The sequence below is a fragment of the Thalia democratica genome, chromosome 5 (assembly GCF_965202585.1).
Source record: "Thalia democratica chromosome 5, ktThaDemo2.hap1.1, whole genome shotgun sequence".
Taxonomy (NCBI): Eukaryota; Metazoa; Chordata; class Thaliacea; order Salpida; family Salpidae; genus Thalia; species Thalia democratica.
Genome location: NC_139169.1, coordinates 41,031,327 through 41,057,543, shown reverse-complemented (window position 1 = coordinate 41,057,543; position 26,217 = coordinate 41,031,327). Strand labels below are relative to the sequence as shown.

The following is a 26,217-nucleotide window of genomic DNA, read 5'->3' as shown; positions in this document are numbered from 1 at the left end:
TGCATGTAAGCTACCCTTTGTGGGCAAAGTCGAAAAGGTTAACATACATTTTTTCACGATTATGTCTACCTGATGAGTCCTAATAAGGACAAAAACCGGTCATGCGTTGTCTCGGATGTTGTTATTGTTTGTCGTGTGTTGATGTTCATTGTTTACTATTATTCAAATAAGTGAGTACACGTAAAATCGAGTTTATGTGTTTTTTTTTTAAAGTAATGTAATGTTATAGTTTAATCATAGTAAATTTAGTTACAAAACTTTTTTTAAGACTTTTTTTGAATTTAAACACCAATTTTTCAACTATGTTATAAATTTGTTTGTATATTCATTTTTTCAATAAGTTTTACTCTATTTAAATAACGGGTAAGCTTCAATGTGCTTTAGAGCCTGTATTTAGATCCATGTTATTCACGTTTAAAGATAAACCTTATTTTAGTGTTCACTATAATTGACATTCGGTTAAAATTCTATATTCAAATATATTTTTTGCTAATCAAATCTTTTATACTCGAATAAAATAATAAAACTCTTAAACGTAAATTTTTGAATCGGAAAAAACTTAGGCTAAACTAAGTTCGCTGCAACCTTTAAAGAAATAACAACTAATTTCTAACTGTGATCATTCATATTATATGGTATATACATATTTTTAAAATTTTGATGACATACCTTTTTTATTAATACGTGGATAACTACTCTAATCTTAAAAAGAAGTGTAAAAGTGTCTATTTAAATTACTTTTTGTTTCTCAGATATTTTTTAAATCTTAATTGTTTAACTATATATTTTTATCGTTTCTCTTGAAAGCTTATCGCAACAAAATATTGAGGGGTTAAAGATAAAAAAAAAACCAACAGACACAGGTCTAATTATGCAATATACTAGTATTTGTCCTAAATCTTGGAAACTCGGTTTAATAAGCTTTTATCTAAACAGAGCGCTCAATATATGCTCAAATTTTACCGCTTTTAAAGATGAACTTACAAAAATTAAAAACTTATTACTCAAGAATCAGTATCCAATAAACCTTATAGAGTCCAAAATCAACAAATTTCTTGAAGCTCACAAAATCGACAATTCAACATTTAAACAAAATGAAAATATTAACACAAAAAATGAAAAGAAAACAGAAACCGAAAACTACGCTTATTTTACAACAATTTACGTTGGAAGTTGTTCAATAAGATTCCAAAAACGAATAGCATCCATATTTCAAAAACACAACATTAGTATTAAACCGGCCTACACCAGCAAAAAGGTTTCTGACTACTTCAGCAACAAAAGTAAATGCTCGGAAGTATTTGACGCAAATGTTATTTATAAATATACCTGCTCTGCAGATCAGAGCATCTCTTACATTGGAGAAACATCACGGCAAATATTCCGACGAATTACAGACCACTGCGGAACAGATAAAAACAGCGCAATATTTGAACATCTTTTTAATTGCACATCCTGTCAAAACTCTGATATTGTTCAAAATTTTAAAATTTTAAAACGATGTAAGAAAAGCGAACTTTACAGCCTGGAATCAATATTGTTTGAGGAAGAGCGACCTAACTTGAATACGCAAGTAGCATTAAATGGTAAAACAAAATTATTAACAATCTATTAATAAACATACCTTTAGTTTTAATTACTGAATCTTATTTTTTGTATTTATTTTAATTTATTCACACGTCATAATTTAAAGTTATTTTTTAAGCTATTCACTCAACAAAAATTTTTTCAAATTTTATTTAAAATTTATCACTTGACAAAGAAATCTTGTATGATTTTGAAAAGCTTTGTGTAATAAAATATAAAAAATAAAATGAATAACTTATTCATATTAAGTTGCAAATGGTATATAAATACACAAGACTAATATTATATTAATTCAAATGATTTAAGTTGTGTGCATTGTACACAACATAAAATATGTTTATTCAAAACTGTATGCATACTTTTTTACTTATTTTTGTAGTTTCTGTTGCTTACTTAACTATCAAGAAAAGAAAAAACTACTTATTGTTAATTACTAAGTTTCTTAATTAAAATATGTTTATAACAATATTAATTTATAAGTATCTGTATAAAACAGTTTTTAACATGCAATTTTTATTAACAACATATAAGAAAGAGCACCTAGTATCTTAAATATTTTGGATTTGTGTATTAGTTTTTTTTTTTTTTTTTTCGAGCTGTTAGTAAGAATAATAGTAAAGTTAATGTTTTAAAGTGTTTTAAATGATAATGGTAAAACAAAAAATAAACTTGCAATACACAGATATTTCGACCATCAATAAGTAAAAACTTAATAAGTTTTTTTTTTAAACTTTTTCTTAGCATAAATTTTATACTATTCTATTTGAATAATCTTTTTTATTTAAGCACTGACGAGGTCTTTGACCGAAACTTAGTTTGTATAATAAAGTCTTGATAAAATAAATATACTATTTCTCCTCTAGTAGCTGAGATCTCTTTATTTGTTTTTAAAAAATCAAAACATATAATACATTTTATACAATAAACTTTTCAAGCTTCCCAGTATTGAACTTCTCTCGGCCACTTCATTCCAACAATTCTATCAAAAAAAAAAGTAAAATTATCAATCTTTTAATAAAAATTTAAAACTCGTGACACGTTTTGAGTCCAATATACAAAAAGATTAGCATTAATTTTTTATTCGAAAAAGTTTTTGAATTATGTTTAATCTTTTTAAGTATCATCGTATTTATATGAAGATGGTAGACAATTTTTAGAACTTTATTTTTGTAAAAAAAGTGACGATTAAAAATTTTAAAAATTATGTTGTAAAATTTTAAGTTTTAGCTAAAATATGTACTAACATTTAATGGTAAAATGTGTTTATAATTAGGTGTTATTTACGAAGTTACCAAGAAAACAAACTTGTGAAGCTGTTCTTCGTACTTCAAGTTTTTTTCTCGCCGAGTTTTATTTTTTCTTTTCAATATAAACGCAATTCGTGTTCCGACGACTAAACTCAAAAAAAATATCAAACTTGAAATACAAGCCACGGTGAGAGTGCCTATCAACAATCCTTGGCTCGGACCTGAAATCAATAGGTTCATATGTTGAACTCAAGATAATAAAATTGATAGTTTAAAGGATTTAGAAATATTACTCTCCTAATTCTGTTAAAATTACTTACAGATTTATTAACATGTTAAATAACTCCAACATTTTTCTGTGAGTATTGAGCAGCTTATAATGAATAAAGAGCCCAATTGTCTGTAAAAAGTCTTCGCAAGCAACCTAACTTTAAAAACCTATGTTAAATATACATTAGGAGAGTTTAAAACCAAGTTTTAATTAAATTATTATTGAGTAATATATAGTATACTAGGGACGTAGATAGCTCGAAAAAGTTACGAATCTGCAAAAAATTAAAACACCTGAAATAACGTGCGATGACATCATACCGGGAACAGAGCAATTTAAACTATCTTTGGTGTTATTGTACTTTATATTAAGTTATGCAGTTATGTTAAAACTTGGAGAATAAATGGAATGTTGAAGTATGAGTAATAACTGTATACAAGGCAATTTATGTTGTTCTTGAATCCCTATGCAACTTGTGCAAATCGATAAAATCTTTGATTCAAAATAAGTATAAGAAAATCAAAATTTAACTTAAAAACAAGTTTGATAACAATTTATAATTTTGATAACATTTTTCACAATTTAGAAGTTATTTGCAAAACTTTCTACTTTTATTCGATAAACATTTTACACTTTTAGAACTTTATAAATAAACAAAAAATAATTACAAAATTAAAGTTTAACAAATTTAATAATATTTTCTAAACTATTAAATTTCAAAAATCTTGACATTTTCATCAAGTCTTATTTGGTTTTTGTTGCCTCAATTTTCCTAAAAGTTTAAATTTTAAACAGTAACATTGTTAACTTTACAATTTTCGCAGTTTTTTTTGGAACTCTTCAAAATCTAACCTTTAACGTAGTCAGTGAAAATAACATTAAATTATGCAAATTTTTGTAACATAAAGTTGTATGATTTTGAAAAAAAAAGCTACAGACTTTATTAAATTCAATTTTGCAATGCATAGCTTTTTGATAAATAAAATCAATATGATATAAATGTGTACAAGTTAGATGTGTTTAATTCGTTTAATTTTTACGCCACTAAAAGTGCTAAAAGTAGATATATGTCAAAATTATTTCTTAGGAGTACAAAATTAAGTATCAACCAATATTTTAAACTGCTATTGTACTTGATTTAAAACAAACAATGTCTTTTACTATACACAATTATATTGCAACAAATTTTCATCAGTGTGTTATAATTGTTACAAAACAAATAAAATTTTAAGTTTATTTAGCCTTATAATTGCATCAGAAATTAGTTAATCAAGCAAAACATAATATAAAAAAATAATTAAAATTCTACGAAAACATAATTAAACATAACATAAGAGCACTAATTAACTAAACAAGGGTAATGGATAATTAAAATTTCTATCCTTACATAACTTTGGTTTATTTGAACTAATTTGTATGGCTTCAATTTTGATCAAGTAAAAAAAATTGTTACAACATCTTAATAGTCTAAATTTCATTTCATTGTCACTTTTTCCACAAATGGAATTACCTAGTTAAATGTTTTGATATTGAAGATATATTCATTGCATTTGAAGTTGCGATACTGATTGTCTTTGGCTGATTGCTAATATGATCTCTTACAAATTTTGGAATGTGCTCTACGCACCATGAAACCAGAATTAAATCCTAAAGATTAAATCAAGACTGTGTTAGTAAAAAATTATTATCAGTTACGGATTCGAGATACTTTAAGAGCCGTAGCTTAGCAGCTCCTAGTTTACAATTTTGTTCATAAATCTTTTAAATATTTGAACAGCTTTAGCAATGAGCTTGAAGACAATAAAAACAAAGGTTAGTTTATTTTTATTCATTACTACTTCAAACAAAGTAATGTCGTGTGATAAAAAACTAACTTAGGTACTTTTTTGGAGTTGTGACACTTTCTTGAGCTGCTTCTAATTGTCTTCTTTTCATATATTCCAGGTATTCCCTTTTTAGTTTGTCTTCTTTACAAAACTGTTGAATTTCAGTGTAACAGTTGCTTATTTGATCTAAAATTTGTCTTATTCTTTCCAGGTTAATAGTTAAATTTGTTCCTGGAACTTCTATCTCGAGTTCCATTATCTGTTTGATATAATGATTAAACGTTTTAAAAAGCACTTTTTACAAACGTATGCTTTTGTTTTACTCTTATAACAGTGTTTAAAATTTTGTTTGATAATAGAATTCAAAAAATCTTTTTTTTTCTTAAGTAAGGGTAAACAATATCATACTTTTGAATTATAAAAAGTTGACTTACTGAGATAAAACTAGATAAGAATTCAGTAGTCTAACATAATCTAACTTTAAAAAAAAAATGTTGTAATTTTCTTAAGCTTCAAAGTTTTAAAAACTATGTATCAATCTTGAACATGATGTACTCGTAAATAACTTTAAGCTTTTACAAAAAGTAGTTGTAAACAAAGTTTTAGCTGTGTACAAGAAATATTTTGTAAAACTTTGATTACGACTCACTTTTGATGTTGAAAAGTCGTAAAAGTATGATTCTAGTTCAAATATTGGAAGATTGTAGACTTCATTTTCAGTGCACTCGGTATTTTTCGATGAAACAGCATCATACACATCTTTGCAAGTAGAATCAGCTTGGATACTGAACAACTTTTTATAAAAATCTAAGTTTTCAGCGGAATTTGATGTTTTCGCAAACAAATTGGCTATTTCGTTCAAAATCTGCATTGCTGCTTTTCGTTCTCTTGGAGACAAACTTTTAAAGATATATTTGTTGCGCTCGTCAAAGGTCTGTTAAACAACCTTTTGTTATTGAATGTTAATTTAAAATTTATTTGTTTAAACACAAGGATAACATTTTTTCATAACTTGTTTTTTTCATAACTTGTTTTGCTGTTCTACAAACATATTGTTAAATAAGTTATTTGTTAAAATTCCTATTTCAAATATAAATTCTAAGAAAATTTCTGAAATAAAGTGTAAGAAAACGAAATAATTTTATTTTATTTATAATTATATTTTCGGACTTAGTAAAAAAAGCTACACGGTTTTCCAGTTTTTAAACTAATCATTTGTAAAAAGTTTATGTTTTAGCGTAAGTTTTGCTTAATTGTATATTGAAATATTCAATTTATTAAAAAATTTATTTAAAACCATGTTCATTAATTCTTTCTGCTTTTTTTCTTCACAAAACCTCTGAATCTGCCTGGAACAGCTACGTATCTGGTTTAATATTTGTTTGATTTTTCCTAAGTTTATTGTCTTGTTTGTACCAGGAACTTGCACTTCTATTTCCATCATCTTTATAACGTCATAATTAAAAGGTATATCAAAGATTTTTGTTTAGTTTATTTAGAATAAACTACCTAAACTGGTGTTGGTAGTTAGTTAAATTTAGTTATTAACATTTTAATAATAAGTTAGTATTTATACATTTGAAACTAAATTATCTCGAGCTAATATTATGTAAAAATTAGAGTTGGTTTTAGTACTGTTTTAATATTTTTAAATGATAGATTAACTACTTTTTTAGTATAGTTTAGGTTTAAGTGTCACCGATTAATTTTAAAATGCTTTAAACAATCTGCTTAAATTGTAAAATAAAACAGGCAACAATATTTTTGTAGTTATATAAAACTTATTGTCTTCTTTTACCTTTTTAAGTGATTTTTTGTCTAAAAACTTTTAAACACTTAAGGAAATAAATAAATAAAGTTTGAATTATGTTAGTCTTACTTACATCATTAGTTTTAGTTATAATATGTTTTCAATATTAAAATATCTAAATAGTTTGTTTTATGGTGTTTACTTTTATTTAGGATTTATGTTCGTTTTAAAACTAAAAAATGGTAAGAAGTTTGTGTTTTGATATAATAAGCATAAGTAGCTTTATTTTTATCTTTATTATCCTTAAACTTACTTTCGAGTCAGAGTGCTCGTTAAGATTTGGTTCCAACTGAAATATTGGAAGTTTATAGATTTCGTTTCGAGAGCATTCATTGCTTTTCGATGAAACGGCATTAAAAATATCCTTGCAAGTAGAATTAGATTGGATACTGAACAACTTTTTGTAAATATTAGAGTTTTCAGCAGAATTTGCTGCATTTTTAAACAAGTTTTTTAACTTGTTTAAAACGTTTAAGGCTGCCTTTTGTTCTCTTGGAGTGAGTCTTTGTAGTATATAATCGTTAAACTCATCCGTACTCTGTTTATTCAAAGATTATAATGTAAAATTTATTTTGTTATCGAATAAAAAAAGTTAATAATTTTAGATTTTATATTAGATAAATTAACTTAAAAAAAATTAAACCTAAAAACATAAGTTAGCTTTAGGTTTTATTAATAGTATACTAAATACTTATCATATTTTTAATTAAACTTTTTGTAACTAATAGTTTACTTGAAAAACAGGAATCGGGGTGCTTATTTGATTACTGGTAGTCGACATTAAAGTTGTTAATTTTTCGGTAGTCGTCGTAGTTGTGACTAATGCTGTGAAGATGAAAACCTTATTAACTTTTACAACAGTGTTGTTACAGTATACAATTCGCTTTAATTAAAATATGTATAATTTCTATAGACTGCTGTTAAGGACTGCTGTTACGGTCACAACACAAGGTATACGAATAACTAAACTATAAAAACGAGGACTCTAATCAAAAAACATTAGTTTCAATTAGCGTAAGCTCTTACTTGTTGTGGTAGGTAATGTAGTTGTTACTTTTTCTGTAGTTGTAGTTGTTTGAGTTGTAGGAGGAATAGTTGTTGTAGGTCTTGTAGTTGTAGCTTTTGTCGTTGTTTCAAGTAGTGTTGTTGTAGGTTTTAAAGTTGTTGTAGTACGTTTCGTAGTAGTAGTTTTTGTTGTTGTAGGTGTTGTTGTTGTAGATATTGTTGTTGTTGTAGGTTTTGTTGTTGTTGTAGGTTTTGTTGTTGTTGTAGTAGGTTTTGTTGTTGTTGTTGTGGTAGTAATAGTCGTAGTAGGAGGCTAAATTAAAAATCTGTATAAAAAATCTATATATGGGTATTGAACTTTAAGTTAACCATTTTTTATACCCATTGCTAGAAGAACAAAGTAGTTATTTCAGGCAAACTGAGAATTAGATAAAAAACAGTTTTACAAAATAGGAAACAAAGTAATTTTGAAGTACTCAAAACTTTATAATTCTATAAAATAATTATATACACTAAAACTTGTAGTGGTGTAGTTCTTTATCACTAACTGTTGTTGTAATAGATGTGTTGTATTTGCAGTCCTTGTAGTTTTCTGCAAGGTAGTAGTTTTCGTGACAACCACACTTAAAAGGCTTTCCTGGTTCATCAATGCAAGTTTGAGAACAAAATGATTTCGCGTACTCATTACACTCGTCTATTTCTTTGACAAAAATATGTGTCAACTTTTAAGAGTAGAAATGCTTGAACTTAAAAGATATTTAGTTATAAGCATATTTTAATACCCATTTATCATCTAAAGTGTAGTAAAAATAAGTTATCGTTTATTGAACGACAAAAAAGCGCTCAAAATGTTTGGTCCTAAAACCTGGTGCACGAAAAAACCTTTTGGTTATCGAGTCGCATACCACGGATACCTTTTAACGTCTTGTTCAGTACATAATAAGGTTCAAAGGCATAAAATGTAACAACAAATTATTAAAAAAAAGTATAATAATCACCTTTCAATCTATTGGAACATATTAAACAAGTCTAGTTATTTCTTTTCACTAGTGACTAGAATACGTGTTTAAAAATAAAACTTTTTTAAACTAAAATGTCAAAAATTGTATGTTTACTATCTTAATATTCTATAGCATTTTTTTATTTTAAACCTAAAAATATCAAAAACAAACGTCAATTAAATAGATTGCATTTCTGATTAGAAATACCGTAAAAAATTAATAACTTTTTTTAAAATAAAAAATTTATATATACTTACAAAAATACAACAACACTGTAGTTAAATAATGTCACTGTAAATGTTTATATTTTAATTATTTTTTAAAGCAAGTTAAATAAACATATATATAAATCCTTTACAAAATAATACAAAAAATTACACCAACCAGTGCAAGTAGTTCTATCCTCGTTGATAATGTATCCGATTTCGCACTCACAATTGAAGCTGCCGATTGTGTTATGGCATCTCCTCTCACAACCGCCGTTGTTATCTGCACACTCGTCCACATCCGAACATCCTTCCGTTTCTGTCTGTTTCATAAACTGTCATAATATTTTGTAAATCGTACAAATATAAAATCTAGAACTTTAAGAGCAAATAAACTCACTTTTATTTACATTTAGAAATTGATAAATTTTTATAACATTTAGAATTAATGAGCAAATAAAAAGCATAATAGAGCTTTTTTAAAAGAATTTTTATATTGTGAACAATGAGACTTGAGGAGTTTATAGTTTTTTATATCACAAAATTTCAACATAAAAATTAAATTAACTTCTAGTCAGCTAATGATAAAAATGGTATGACAAACTTTAAAAATAATTTCATAGTTTCTTTTTATCAACTTTAATGTGTTAGGCAGTTAAAAATAACAATATAAACTATATTTTACTTGCTGAAAAACTTATCAATTGTAAAAAATATTACAAACTTACTTTTTCATAACCAGCTTTACAAGCACATGTAAAGGATCCTGGAACGTTTTCACAATATTCAATTTTTAAATTGCACTCTGCTCTGCCGTTAGAACATTCATCAACATCTAAAATTGTTGTTTTTAATACTTAATTAAAGTTCGCAAACTAAGAACCTTCACACTTTTTTTCTCGTAAAATATTTAGGAAAATTTAAAATGTTTATTACGAGATTAACACCTTTTCTATTAACATACTCTATAATTTTTTACTCTAAAATAAAATGATTTTTTAATTTATTAATGCTGATCTTATTAAAAATTTACACTTTCCCGAACAAAAAACTCCTATAAATTTTGTTAAAGTTATTTAGAAATAAAACCTCAACAAATGTTTAAGTATTTAAGTTTTTTATCATTTCTAAAATAGAATTTTTTGGTTTTCCACCTAAACAGGGTTGTTTTCGACTTAACATATTCACCTATAAAAGTTACTCACCTAAGCAGGATTTTTCATCTTCAGGGTCCTTTTTATAACCTTCCAAACAAACGCATTTGTACCCCCCAACCACGTGGACACACTCCGAATTCACGCATGAGTGACCATCCGGGTCGTCACGCCCCAACGAGCACGGGTTGTCATGGTAACAAGTCTCCCCGTTACCACCCTCGAAGTTGTCTGGACACTTGCCACACTTGTATTTCTTGCCATTGTTAGTCATGAGATGACTTTCCTCTTCAACGCAAGTGACGTTGTTAAAACAGGGATTTTCACTGTTAATGAGGAACTTTTCTTTTTGTCGATTTTTTTAGTTTAGAAAATAGAATCAAGAACTTTTGTATTAACGCTAACCAATTAAATACACTTTCAAACAGTTTTAGTTAGTTTCTTTTTTTTAACTTTAACTGCATTTAAGATAATTTTGTCAAAGTTTAAACTTATAGTCTAATGTTAAATGATTATCGACGCTATAAAGATAAGTAACTTTAAGTAAGTAAGTAAGTATGTAAACTTTTACCTTTGCTAGCAAATTATTTGAAATCAAATCTTCGTTGACTAAAGGTAAAAGTTTACATTTTGAATAGTCGTTTGTAACTTGCAAAGTAATCCTTCATGTTTTACTAACAATCTAATGTCTAAAAAACTAAATAAAACTAGTTAAACCTCAATAAAACATAATATTCGAATATAGTTTCACTTGATTGACCTTTAGAACTACCGATATATTTTACCTTTAATAAAAGTTACTACAAATTATCATCACCTGCACGGCTTGACCTTCTGATCGCACTTCACTCCCTGCCATCCCTCCTCGCACTTGCAAGCTCCCTCCACCGTGAACGGGCCCAGCGTCCTCCTCGTCACCTGTGACGTCACGCACTCGCTCCTCGTGACGTCACAATCGCACAGTATCACGCTCGGGTGAACGACCGATGACGTCAGCCCCGTGGTGGCGTCAACTCGCTCGAGGTTGAAGTCTTGAAGGCTGTCGACACTGCGATTTATTACCAGATATATCCTTAGTATTTATAGCAATTTTTACTCTTTACACTTGTAATCGTCTTATTCGGTCTAAACATTAGATCTATTAAGTTATTTAATCTTAACAGTTAAGTTATGTCTTCAGCTTGTTGTATGACTAGTATTTATAGTTATATGTATGACTATAAAAAATACTTAATTCTTCAGTTTGACGCATGTTTAAAAAATAATCTATTAACATTTTGTAAAAATTCATAGCAAATTATACTCGTCAGTTTGTGTTTATAGTGTAAACTTTATACGGCACAATAACACTAACAATCAGTATACTGTATTGTAACTGTAGGTTAAAATTTGAATTTTTGTTATTAAAAGTGCTCAAAGTATAAAAGTATTAAACGTTTTTTTCTTGAAAGAAATAAAAAGTTCTGAGAAAATAGAATAAAATTCTTTGATATACAAGTCTATTTAAATCTATGAACAAATGATTTCTTTAAAAAGTAGGTAAACTAACAAAGCAATTATACTACTTTTTACGAAATATATATAATTTTTAATTAACTTTTGTTTTATCAAAATGTTGTACATTAAAAACATACCTTACTGTTACGGTAGTTTGTTCATTGTAAGGAACAGTTCTATGAAAGCTTTGCAAGTTTTCTGTTGTTTCTTTGAAATCTTTGGTAAAACTATCTTCATTATACTTAACCTCTTTGTTTTTACTGAGGACTTTGATAGTTGAATTGCTCAAAATATTTGTTTGTATTGTGACGTCAAAAGAACTTTTTCCTGACGATTTTCTCGCTACTACAACTGATTTAACACTCATTTTTCCAGTGACTAAATTTTTTACATATTTAGTTTTTAATAACTTTGTTTTAGTTGATAGCGTAGTTTGTTATAACTTTATATTAAAGCAGTATTACGTTATTTTTAAGGCTTACGAATTGGTTTTTAAGAATATTACCTAAAAACAGCTAACAATTACAAAAGCTTTTATAATTTGAGAGGTAAAAGTTTATGATATGTCAAAACTAAATAAATAAAAACATTTCGTTTTTGAGTTGTCTTCAAGTGTTCCATCAGTTTGAAAAGAATTTGTGGCAGATTGACTTGAAATTGCAGTACTTGGATAAAATTGTTTAGTATTTGCAATGAGGTCTTCTGACTGCTTGTAATTTTCCATTTCTGTGAAAATACATACTTTTAGAAACTTCAAAAATAAGTTTGCTTTCAAACACTTTTTAGACCAATTAAAAATAAACTTTTTTATACAAATCAATATTTTTTTATTATTTTAAAAAGTTTTGCTTTAAATAAGTTCTAGTGTATTTATTTAGTTACCTTTATTAAACATTAAATTTCACTAAATTATTGTATTATGTGTTGTATTTAGTTATACACTCAATACTTTTTTTTCAATCCTGTCACTTTTACCTGAGAGTAAGTTGAGTATTTCACTGTTTTTAGAAGTAATTCGTTCTCTTTTGCTTTCAGGTGATAGTTTTTTGTGGCCAATTTTTGTAAACTTATTTATGGTTGGAAATTTTTTCAGACGATTCAACATACTTTTAGAAGATTTCCTTCTATTTAATTCACCTGTGTTGATAACAAAGCTTTAATTTCAAAAATGTTAACAGTTAATCAGTAAGTTTTAATTATTTGCATTTTTAAAGAAAAAAGTTATTTTTTCTATTAAGACCTATAAATATATAAGAACATCACTAGAGTAGAATTTATTTTATTTTAATACGGCTAAAGAAAAGTTTGTAAGCTTTATAATAATAACTATTTCAAAAATTATCATAGAATTTACAGTCTTTTTCTCTTATTTTGTCATATTCCCATCGATTGTACTCTAAGCATTTTCTGTCTGGAGAAAGCAACCCAGAAAGTTTAAAAGCTTTGTGCAAAGGTTTTCCAAAAATTGCGCTTTTATATTCTAACCCTTTTCCTTCATTCATTGTAGCTTGTAGTAAAAAACCTTAAATCAAACCACATTATTAACTTGTGTATTTAAAACTTTAAGTTATTCTATACTTAAAATGTTCAATCTGTTGTAAACAAAACATATATTTATTAATACATATAATTTAATGATAAAACTGTTAGATTTAACAGTTAGTAAAATATAGTAAAATATCAAGTAGTAATAAAAACGTTGTAACTCATATAGAAAATACTTCTGTGGTATACTGAAAACAAAACAAAAAATATAATTCTTTTGTAAGGTTATAATTGACTAGAAATTTACTTGGTTCCTAATACTAAAGTTAAGAATTTCATGTAAATAGAGTTAACTTTACTTTAAGTACAAGTAAACAACTCTGTCCAACCTTCGTTAGACATAAAGTTGAAAAAATCATCATTCGCATCAACTTTCACCAAGTTATCTTCTTTGTATCCTTCAAATCTTGAATCATTAATGTAGGCTCGAAGTCCTTCTTTACTGACAAACACTTCTACATCGGAAGAACCGAAATCAAGTGCCAGAGCAACAACTTGATCATCGATAACTCTACCAAACAATGTAGAAAACACATCATTGTTGTGGAAAGTTTTAAGAATTTCTACATCATTAGATCCGTTTACTTTGAAGGCGAGTTTGAGAACATCTTCTAATACTACTCCACTTTTTCCTTTTGCTATGTAAGTTGTTTGAAAACTATAATAGAGATTGATATTAAATAAAAAGGGTGTTTAAAATACATAGCTTAAAGTTAGAAATTAAAACACTTAACTTTTGTTAATTTTACGAAACAGGTCGCCTTAAAGGTTTTGTAATAGTTTACAAAAATGGCATAGAAATTGATTACTATAACTAAGCTTTGACGGGTTTCAAACTGCAATACATTAAAAATACTTCACACATTCTAAATACTTACTTGTGAGAGCTGGCTTGTAGTTTCTAGAGTTGGTCGGAGGCCTTCTTTCGGAAAACAATGAGCAGAAGTAATTGGACTCGGTGTTGGTGCAGCAAACGTCTTTTGTAGCGGAATCCTCTGTTTTGTTGATGAAGTAGAAGCCAGCTCCCTTCTTGTAGGCGTTCAGTCCCTCTATCAGTGGTGAATTGGCCCTCCTCGTGTCATAGCAACATTCAAATGCGCCGCCTATCGATAAAATTTTTCTTAAAAAAAATTTTTATGCTTTTTTTACCTCTGACTATGACTAACTTTTTGGTTTGGTTTTCAAGTTTGAAACAATAGCGTAAGTGTAAAACTTAGAACTAGGATAAACTTAAGAAGAAAAAAATACTTATTTTTAGCTTTAATAACCTATAGTATTTCATGTGCTTTTATAAACAACTTGAATTTTAATGTTGTTTTCGCATACTTGAAACTTTTAAGTATCTCATCACTGACTACGAAAAGCTATTAAAACTTGATTTCGCTTAAACAATTTATTTTACCCCAATTGTAAAGTTTTCTGCTTTCTGTAACTGTTTGTTTTAATTTGTGTAAAGTTAAGTATTTGCTTAAGTATGTAACTGTTAAGCTAATTCTATGTATATTACTTGCTAAAGGATATTTTAGTTTTTCAATCTTTTTTACCATGAAATATATAGCCAAATGATAGAAGTCAAAACTTGTACTACAAAATAAGTTTCATTTTCCTCGAAAATTATTTTACAAATATTGTACGAAAGAATTTTAACAACCATTTATATCTTTCAGGAGCCAATCATGACACACAACTTTGCTAGTTTCGTTCACAGCAGCTTCGGACCAAGCCACACTGGACAGGACGTCACCCTGCAGTTTGGACAGAAACGGTGGGCATGTTGAGGAGAGAAACGTGGAAAATTCGGGGACTTGCGGCTGTTGGAAGTACCACTTGTTGCACCGGTGCGCATCCAGTGTCTCGTTGTGTTTCGTCGTCGTCAGGTTTCTCACGTCCTTGCCCACGCTCGACGTGCTCGTGAAATTCACCTGTCGTATTTGAAAATTAACAGTTACAGAGCAAGTTTGTATTAGATTGTAAATTTATGTGGAAAATAAACGCTATATTGTATGTTGTAGACATATCGCTAGTTTAGTACTCAAATTTTGACATACGAGCTGTGTATAGATACTCTAAACAAAAAAAATCGTTAATAAAATTTTAAAGTTTTATGTAAAAAAGTGTGCAGATTATACCTTAATATTGAGTTGCACCTTTTGAAAATATGCTTTTTTGTATAGTGTTTATTAAATTAATATGATGTTTTTATATTCTGTAATTTTTCCAAAATTTCAGTTCAATTTTTTAAACATCTTTGTTTTAACAAAAACCTTTTCCAATCTGTAGACGGTATCCTCAACTTCTTTACCATCGTCGTCGACATACTCGCTTTCAGTCCACTTTCCGCTCGACTGGTGCTGCCACTGGTAAGATTCCTGCTTCTCGGAAAGTATCAGGATACCGCTGAAGGCGTTGTACTCCCGCAACTCGGCTGGTACGTGGTACACCGGTCGCCATGGCTTGCTGGTGTGACCGTACAAGTTGACTATGAAGGTCTGCAGGCCGTTGGTCATCACCAATGACTGGTATGTCATTTGCTGTAGAAAAATCAATAATAAGTTTTTTAAAACCTTAATGTCTTATGGATATGTTTTCAGTTATTGGTTGTGTTAGATTAAAAAATTGGTGTTAGTTATGATATTTTTTGTTTTAATTTATTTTTACTATTATGATTTTGTAGTAAACCATGTTTTTTGTCATCCGTACTTTATATCATGTAATTTGCTATTAGCTTGATACAGTAATTTAGAAATCAAACATTTTTGCGAGTATAACAAGTTATTGTTTATCACTATAGGCTATGAAACGTTTAACTAAGGCGAAAGTTTTTATAAACTAAATATTTATATTTTTATTGAAAACGATAACAACCTGCTGTTTGGAAGGCCAAGAAGGCATCATTCTGTGCCATGTGAACTTGGTGACATATCTGATGGTTGTGTTGTACATATTTGTCACTAATTCCGCCGCATCCAGTACTTCACTGCTCGATTCGTCCACATTGTCCAAGTCGTACATCTGATACCACATCTGTGAAGAAAATGTTCGCAAGGTAAAAAAAATCTATGTGTTTACATTTTTTTGGAACTTTATAAATAAAACTAGGTAAAACAAAAGTTATTTTATTTCTAAAAAATGTAAAAATCTACTTGAAAACTTATTTTTTTATTTATCTGCAAATGATTAAAGCTGAATTTGTGGTAAACTAACTGTTTTAAGCTAATATTTTACTTAATTTTGAGATAGTTTAGGAAGTGTAAAATGTTTGTCTTGTAACTGCATATACTACTGTTAAATATTATTTGGTTGTAGTTATAACAAGAAATATTCAAACTTTGCTTTCACTGCCCATCTCTGCATCTGCCCACAACGGTGCCAAAATGGCGCAAATATGATCTGCCTTTTTAATTTCCCGCTGAAATTTTACCGCGTCTTCTCCATTTGAGTCAAACACATTGATTGGGTTTCTGAATGTCGGTTTCCTGTTGAAATCTGCTCCTACGGCCAGATTCGTCACCACAATTACACCGTTCTCACTTGCCTATTAGTAAACAAAATTATTTAATAGTAATTTGGTTTTTAGCCAACAATACTTTACATTAGCTTCTTCAACTTGCTTCAAAGAAGTAATAAAATATCAATAGTTTTAGAAAAAAAAGTTTGAAACATTCAACTAAATTTTAAAGAAAAAAATTCAAAAGTATTTTGTGATAAAAACGATTTTGTTTTCTCATTTTAGTATTAAAAAAAATGTTTTGACTGTTTAAATAAACAATCCACTCACATACAAACTCTTGCACAGTCTTCCTTCATCTTTTGAGTATTTTAGTAGCGGAATCCCAGAAGGAATTTCAATCAGTTGTGAGACAGTTTCTCCTGTCGATTCGGATCTTCCTGTTATTTCCACGTCACCAGCTAAAAATCCGTACGGTAACAATCTCGTTTCTGATGAGTTGTTTGAAAAGTAATGTTGAGTTAAAAACCATATCGCTTGTTAATGTTTATTTTATATAATTAAAAATTATGCCCATATTAAGTTTCTCCACTTTTGTTGAATTGTTATCTTTATTAAATAATACATAATACTTTTTGAACTACTTTGAACAGTTTTGTACAAACAAAACTTTACTGCAAACAATTTAGTCCAATTAAAAAAATAACGCAACAGTTTTAGCTTTATTTGCTTTCAAGATTATCATGCTCGTCTTTATTCATTAATATCTTTGAATATTAGTATAATTAACTTAGAGCAAAAAGTGCTTAAAACTTGATTATAGTAAAAACTAACCAACGCATTCACCAGGGAAGGCAGTCTTATTTGCAGACTTGCTTTGAAATCCCGGCTTGCATTGGCACACGAAACTTCCAAATGTGTTTGTACAATACGCGTTGTTGTCACAAGGATTAAAACCGTTGCATTCATCGGCGTCTGTATATATATATATATATATATAGATATTTTATAAAAAAAACATAAATAGTTCAGTTAAGTTTGACTGTATTTAAACTAAATTGCGAAAAAATTGTTTTCATTAATTACTTATATACAATCAATCAGTTGTAAGCGCTTTGATTACGTTTATATTTTAATTTTTATACCAGTTAAAAGAATATCTAATGATAAAGCAAATTACTATGTTGTTTAAAATAAACTTTAAATTCATAAATTTAAACTATATGCACTTTCAGTAAATTTAAAAAATCTTTTTATTTTTTTCTGTCTTTAAGTGTGAGGGTATTCTTGAGTTATTTAGTAATTTTTCAAAAAAAAAACTAGATATAAGTGTAAAAGTAGTGTTATTTAATGACTTAGTTTTAAACTGTTTCATACAAGTCTATATAAGTAGCAATAAACTTGTAAAAGTGTTTATTATCAATAATTTTTAAAAAATAGATTTATTAAATGTTTTGTATGTCTTTTTTTTCTGATTGTAGGTAGAAATGCAGGTATATTTATTTAAATACTAGTTTGTCCGAAAAACTTTTGACTCAGTTGTAAAAATTATAGTTCTAATTATTTCATGTTTTTAGCTTCATCAAAGTATCTATGTATAGTGAATCACTTCGCAAGACGCAATAAAACTTTGCTTGACTGAAACAAACCTACGCATGTGTTATTTCCTGACAATTTAATGAACCCTTTTTTGCAAATACAAGAATAAGAACCATAATTGTTTCTACATGTTGATGTTTCTGAGTTGCACGTGTGAAGAAGGTCATCACACTCATTTATGTCTATAAACATTCAAATAAAAAAATTAAAACTAACAAACTAACAAGCTTTATTTGCAAAACACAATATACATTTAACATTTATCTAAAGCAACTTCTACAAAGTTGAAAAAAGTTTTAAGTTTCGAAGTCAACATTATTTAAAAAAAAACTTTATTTTACATTATTTTTAGTATATCAACACAGTAAAATAAGGTGTAGGGACATTATCATCCTAAAAAACATACTTCTTTTACTTACCAAGAACTTTATTAAAATTCCAATGATATGTTTTCAAACACATAGTTTTTAAGGTAGGAATTACAAAACATAAGGTTTAATCCATTTTTTAAGTAACAAACTAGTACTGTTTCAAAACAAACACAATATCAAACCGAGACAAGTAACAAAGTTTCCGTTTTCATCAGTTTTTTCTTTTACTCCTTCCATACAAGTGCATCTATAAAAAAATCGTTTTAATATCAAAGAATTTAATTCGTTTACTTTGCACACAATTATACCTGAAATACGAGTTATAAAAAAATTTAATTTATAAGGTTTATTGGATACTGATTCTTGAGTAATAAGAAAACCAACAGACACAGGTCTAATTATGCAATATACTAGTATTTGTCCTAAATCTTGTAAACTCGGTTTAATAAACTTTTATCTAAACAGAGCGCTTAATATATGCTCAAATTTTACCGCTTTTAAAGATGAACTTACAAAAATTAAAAACTTATTACTCAAGAATCAGTATCCAATAAACCTTATAGAGTCCAAAATCAACAAATTTCTTGAAGCTCACAAAATCGACAATTCAACATTTAAACAAAATGAAAATATCAACACAAAAAATGAAAAGAAAATAGAAACCGAAAACTACGCTTATTTCACAACAGTTTACGTTGGAAGCTGTTCAATAAGGTTCCAAAAACGAATAGCATCCATATTTCAAAAACACAACATTAGTATTAAACCGGCCTACACCACCAAAAAGGTTTCTGACTACTTCAGCAACAAAAGTAAATGCTCGGAAGTATTTGACGCAAATGTTATTTATAAATATACCTGCTCTGCAGATCAGAGCATCTCTTACATTGGAGAAACATCACGGCAAATATTCCGACGAATTACAGACCACTGCGGAACAGATAAAAACAGCGCAATATTTGAAGATCTTTTTAATTGCACATCCTGTCAAAACTCTGACATTGTTCAAAATTTTAAAGTTTTAAAACGCTGTAAGAAAAGCGAACTTTACAGCCTGGAATCAATATTGATTGAAGAAGAGCGACCTAACTTAAATACGCAAGTAGCATTAAATGGTAAAACAAAATTATTAACAATCTATTAATAAACATACCTTTAGTTTTAATTACTGAATCTCTATTTTTTGTATTTATTTTAATTTATTCATACGTCATAATTTAAAGTTATTTTGAAGCTATTCACTCAACAAAAATTTTTCAAATTTCATTTAAAATTTATCACTTGACAAAGAAATCTTGTATAATTTTGAAAAGCTTTGTGTAATGAAATATAAAAAACAAAATGAACCTATTGATATTAAGTTGCAAATGGTATATAAATAAAAGTCTTTATTACGTCAAATGTTATCGATATTCTACGTACTAAATATTCTACAATTATTGCAAGATCTTTAAACTGACTGCACTGCACATAAATGGGCGGATCGCCATAACGCAAAAAGTACAAGAACATAACATTACAACTTGTATTGTTTTGTTCTAATAACCTTTCATAAATCATCTCACCTGTAAGAAGACCCGACGACGGAGCAGAAGCTAATGTCAGGGTTTCTGCCGCATCTGTGCTCATCCGTGCTACACCATTTGTACATTCCGGTTGGGCATGTTTGTGGTGTGCACCGCGTACTCTGGTTCATAGTACTCGTGTGTTTGATACTACTTATCATAAATTGTATTTTTAAAAATGTTAATCAAAAATTTTCAAACTTACAGCTATATGTACTTTTTTTACTAGCTTACATGCCTTATTTATGAAATTTATGAAACGTTTTTGTAATAAGTACGATAAAAAATATTCAAAAGTCATCGTAATACTTGAAAAAAGAATTGTTTTGTGTATCAAGAATAAGTAGGCAAATAATAAAAAAACCTCAATGTTGTTTTAAGAAAATACTTAAAGTTACAACGTACTAACTTCAAACCCCTTTTTCTCGCACATTTTTCCGTTCGTAGTCGGCTTGGGGTTGTCGCATTCCCTCCTCCTAATTTGAACTCCTCCATCGCACGTTGACGTGCAGTTGTCCCAAGATGACCACTCCGACCACATACCGTTCGCTGTTTAATTTAAAATGTGAAAGTATAAAAATTAAGAAATAGTATTTAAAAATCTACAATAAAACTATGTGTAGTGTTTCAAAAAAAAAAAATATATTTTTGAACAACAGAACAACAGATTAATAGACATTGAAATTTTTTTTGCAGTCTCAAAATTAAACTTATTATAATTTTAAAATATTTTGTTTCAGTAATGACACTTAATATAAACTAACTACAACTATTAAAAAGCCTCTTTTCAATTCATAACTAGTTAGCTACTGCTTTTATTATTAAACTTCCCAATTACTGTTTAGCAAAATAATACTTTACTATGATTAATAAAAATCAAAATGTTCAAAACACATGCTTGATTAACTTGATATTATTAATTACTTAATCTACTTTTTGTTATCTACATACAATTTTGTTTATTTTTACCTTACTATAATAATTAACATATCTATTATTATTTATTATATTAATTTACTATAATAACTATAATAATACTAATAATAAATAATAAACACAAATAAATAACGAACCGTGCTCACAAAGGCCGCCGAAGAATATTTCTCTACCCTCGTACTTATCATTGTCGCACTGACACGAGAAACTCGGGTCGTCCTCAATGCATTTTCCTTTGTTGTGACATGGAGAATATTCGTCTATGTGAGCGTTGCAGTTGTAACTGTCTGTTAATTTTTGTTTAAAAAAGTGAATTGAAGTAATTAGGGTATAAAGTATTATAACTTAGTAGTTATGATTCTTGCTTAAAGTCTGAAAAAGTCTATGTCAATTTAATTTGTATATTTTATGAAAATGGATTTCAAACTTTATAAAATAATTCTTTAATATTTAAACAATATAAGTAAATTTTTTTCAATAAATAACATATTTGATATGTAATAATAAAATTCTGTTTTAAACTGTGTAGTTTGACAATTTTACAATCGGATGTTTTCTAATTTTGTGTCTGCTGAAAGTATAAGATGATGGTAATTAATTTTCGTCGTGAGTATTACAATTAAAGCTGTAAGATAAAATAAAGTACTATATTTGTTTAATACACAGGAAAAAAGTTCTCAAGGAGAAATTTGTTGTGAAACTGTAGTAAAAAACTCAAATTTAAGTCATTTTTGCTTTTACTCTATGGTAGTCAATAAAATAAACTTTTCATTTTCAATTCATTAGTATAGTTTAACATCAACAGTCGGTATAAATTTTATGACGTGTTATAGTTTGTTTGTTCAACGAGCTATCTTGAATACGGTAAAAATTGTTTTTTTTTTTAAGTAAGCCTAACTAAACTATACAAAGGCTTACAGCTTAACTTTGAACTGAAAACAGTTGTTAACAATAAGAAACGAAGAAGTATATTTTTTCTGAAAGTAGATTAGACTTTTTGTTTACAAAAAAAAATAACCGTTTTGTTTTTATTTTATACATTTTAGTTTTTTATTTCATTTTTAGCAACAAACCTTCGCAACTTAGGGGATTCCCGTCCCACTTTCCCTGCTTGCACTCGACACGGGACTTTCCCGATTTGCGTTTTGTGTTGGGTATGCACATGTAGAAGGCCACCACTTCCGTTGTATTGCTTAGCAACCGAGCATCTTTTCCGGCAGGTAGCGTCCTTCCGCACGGTCCGATCTTTCCCTTGCTTTGTACTTGAAATATTTTATTTTTACAGTTGAATTTGGTAAATTAGGCTTGTGACTTATGTGTTATTTTTTTCTAATAATTTTTTTAGTTTTAGGTTCTTTTTAAATGTGTAAACAAACGGAGTTTATTGTGAAAAGTATATAAATATTTTGCATACTTACAAAAGTAAAGAAACATGTACGAGCCGTTTTAAATTGATTTATATTACGTTAGAATTAATTTTGCAACATAAAATTGTGAAACGAAAAGAAGTAGTTTAGATTCTTGCTGTTTATTACTATCAATTTTTCATAAGGGAAACTAACTTCGAAATAAAAGAATCTTTACAATTTCAAACAAGAATATACATAAATGATGGATTCTTTTTATAACAGAAAAATTCAAAAGTTGCTATATGCTAAATCACTGTTTATGATATTGAGTATATTCTAAGTTTAATGATTTTTAATATTATAGTTTAATATAAAGTATAAATAGTAAACTTTTGTTATTTTCCTTGTCCTTGTTGACACAATAAATAAATTTTATAAAAAGTTTAAACTTGGTAATGAACTTGAATTATTTTTCTTGTTTAGTACACACAATAGACTTTTTATGCTTCAACTTTTTTCCTCATTATGGTAAGTACTTAAATTTAAGTCCGTAAATTTTAAGTTTAGTCTTTAACTAATAATTTATAATTTTCTTATTGTCAATTATTAGTTATCAGAGGTTAGCCAAAACTAAACGTATGATTAAATGTTAAACTGATGTTCAAAATAATTTAAAGTCTAAAAAGATTAAAATATTTTAATTACTATAATGATCGTTGCCAGTCATCTTCACTGTAGCAACTTATTTTATTCATGTTCAAACATTTATTAGTTCAGAATTGGCTCAATTAGTTAACCTTAATTAAGTAAATTAACCTTAATTTCTGTAGTTCGATTTTCTTACCTATCTTTTTAAGTCTTATTACTATTAGTAACATAGTATTATATTTGTGCATAAAAAGTTTAATTTTTGTTTTGGTTATTCAATCTATTGAGTGTTTTATATATTTTTTAGCTTTTATATTTATTATTTATTTATTAGAAAAATATGTTTTAATTTTTTATAAATCTTAATTATAATTATCAAAGAAAAAAATACTGGGTTACAAAAATACTAGCTTACAACTTAATTATTGTTTAAAGAAAATATAAATACTGATAAAAAAAGTTATAATGACAAATTTAAATAAGTCAACTTTTTACTATCAATGTTGAACTTTTTGAAAGTATGCTGAATTTTTAAGCAAAATCATACTATAAATTTTACAAGTTTTGTCATTTAATGATTTCAAACATTTATTCGACAGCCTTAAAACATAACTATAAATAACTAGTTACATTTAGTTTAACTTTCTCTGAGGATGATTATACTACCACTAAGTTTAAGTAATGTTAAAAGTAAGAGAATCTACTTTACTCACATACAGTAGTTTGCTCAACTTTTATACTAAAAATACTTATTTTGAAACAAGTTTGCGGCTGACTTTGTTTTGCAAGTCTAAAAATCAAGTTTTAAAAGAAAAATGCTAATGTTAATGAAAAATCTACTAGATAATCTATTCTGTATTAGGTTTATATGACACTTTTTACAAAAAACAACTTACACTAATAAATACAATATATATACTTGTATTATTTTTAAGTCCAGTTATTTATTTTTTATACATATTTATACCGAACTCAATGTAAAAAATAACAAGATTTGATTAAATCAATTAAGGTATATTTTTTTATATAAAAGTTGTAAATTTTGTAAAGAAATATTTGAGTACAGCTTAAACTTCGTTTGTTAAACACAATAAAAAATACCATCCAACACTATGTGAATGTAATTTTTCGTTTTTGAAAATCTAAAATTAATATTTTATTAGCTTAATGCTAGTAAAGTTTTAAATGCTACTAGTGCAGCAACAAAACAAGTAATTTTTTTAAATTTAAATAGGCTAAATGTTATCATAAAGTATCACTAAACTAATTAAAAAAAGTTTTTACTCATAAAAAACAAACACATACATTTTAGTATAAAACATAATAACCAACGGACTATAATTTGTCTAGTCAATATTCGGCGCCACTAGCAATTTAGTTCAAAAAGCTTAAAATTAAATCGTTAAAGTTTGGCTTACTTTTGTAAATTGTATAGTTGTCTTGTCTTAAAGTTTTCAGTCTTTTTAAATTGCTTGATATTGAGTTAGGTTTATCTGAGTGAAAACTACAGGTATGTAAGTTATGCAAATTATCTTAACAGTCAAGTAACATAAAACAACTTTAAATTTACTTCAACTTTAAAAATATAAAATAATAATTAATTTTGCAAATTAAGCTTGTAGCTATTTTAAAGTACTTAAACTGTTAGCAGATAAAATACAAGAACTGTATATAAAAGAGAAAACAACTTCTAAAGTTTGTACATTGTAATACAATTTTCATCGTTGCTAAGCACTCTACCGTTTCTAAAAGTTCGACAATATTTTTCTTGCGTTTCAAAATGTTTAACAACAAATATAATCTTTCTTATCTAGTTTGTCCGCAAACTTATAATAAATTTATTGCTGTTTTACTTAAAAACTTGTTTCTTTGATTTAGTTGAAAAATTTTGTTTGAAGTCGTTTAACAAAAAATAATCTTATATTTTGGTTACGGATAAATTTAAATAAAAAACCAACAAAGATGACAAAGTCTGTCTTAGTGGCTCTTTTTTGGTTTTTGTAATTATCAACAGGTTTCAGAAGAAAAAAGTTTTAAAATTTTAGAATAGGTGGTTTCTTAAAGCATTGACTTTTAATGTTTTAATAATTAAAAGTTTTTTGTGTAAAATGATGATACATAACTTTTAGTGAATATCTAAAACAAAAAGCATTTTAGTATAATTGAAATATTAAACTTTAAGGTTAGTTGTACTAAATTCCTATAAATTCGTTTAAAAGCTACCGCAATATCTGCTAAATTAATTTGTTTAAAATTTGATTTAAAAGTAATACGTGTTAAATTAATATAAGTTAAAGTATAAAATTACACTGTTACAATAAAAACCTACCGTTTTTCTAAATTTAGAAATTCTGATTTTATGTGATAACAAAGTATCAGTTAACCTAAGAAACAAAGTAAAAAATTTATTGAAGTTAACTTAAGTTTCAAATTTATTAAAAAATACTAAGGTGTAAAAATGCAAATTAAATTTATAATGTTAGGCATTTTATTACTTAAATAATAATGAAGGATTTTAAGGTAAGGTGACATCATTAACAGTTCTTATGTTTAAATTTTGAATTGAATTTTAATAAACATACAAAAATTAAACTTAAAAAGGCACTAATGTACCAAGTAACCAAGTTAAATATGCAACCAATTTTGAAAGGAACTGTATGTTTATTTTATTCTCTCCTTAGGAACACATAAAACACAAAAAATGAAAATATTTGTTGTAACAAATAAAAGCAATTTTAAATGTAACAACAAGTTGTTTTTACCTGCACCTGTTAGCTCCATTTTCGTTCCAAACAAAATTGCTAAAAGTGTTGCAATTTTAATTTGTTTTACTAAAAATTTGTCCATCAGTTAGAAAACTGTCACAAATACATTTCATCGAAACAATACTTTCCTAGTTTTTTTGTTGAAAGTTTTCTTAATTAGTAGTTTTTTATAGCTACAATAATGTTCATTTACAAAATTAAACCAGCTGCACAATAAACACTTTATGCCATAGGATTTGTTTTCTTAATTATTAAACGAGCTTAAAATCTAAAAAATATTTTACCTCATTCAAAAGATTGTTACAAAAGATATAACGTTTTATAGAATACAACTATATTATTATCTGCTATCTTAGTTTTATTTTTTATCTAGAGTATAAGTTAAAG

At 27.3% G+C, this 26,217-nt stretch overlaps 1 protein-coding gene across 1 annotated transcript; it reads right to left on the bottom strand.

The window, feature by feature from the left end:
• Positions 1–2,517: 2,517 nt before the first annotated feature.
• LOC145836534 (uncharacterized) lies at positions 2,518–26,025 on the bottom strand. Its single transcript, XM_082944328.1, has 32 exons — positions 25,828–26,025; positions 22,142–22,330; positions 21,206–21,355; positions 20,542–20,681; positions 20,133–20,254; positions 18,750–18,814; positions 18,247–18,378; positions 17,432–17,572; positions 16,928–17,088; positions 16,478–16,684; positions 16,015–16,173; positions 15,414–15,680; positions 14,801–15,071; positions 14,028–14,252; positions 13,479–13,787; positions 12,959–13,126; positions 12,580–12,741; positions 12,193–12,330; positions 11,742–11,982; positions 10,925–11,155; positions 10,159–10,433; positions 9,682–9,788; positions 9,132–9,276; positions 8,295–8,446; positions 7,768–8,059; positions 7,475–7,566; positions 6,995–7,279; positions 6,229–6,375; positions 5,581–5,865; positions 4,980–5,190; positions 2,893–3,055; positions 2,518–2,566 (listed from the first exon to the last, which is right to left on the bottom strand). The coding sequence occupies exons 1-32, from the start codon at positions 25,910–25,912 to the stop codon at positions 2,518–2,520; spliced, it is 5,766 nt and encodes a 1,921-aa protein (XP_082800454.1). The 5' UTR covers positions 25,913–26,025.
• Between the last annotated feature and the right edge of the window lie 192 nt (positions 26,026–26,217).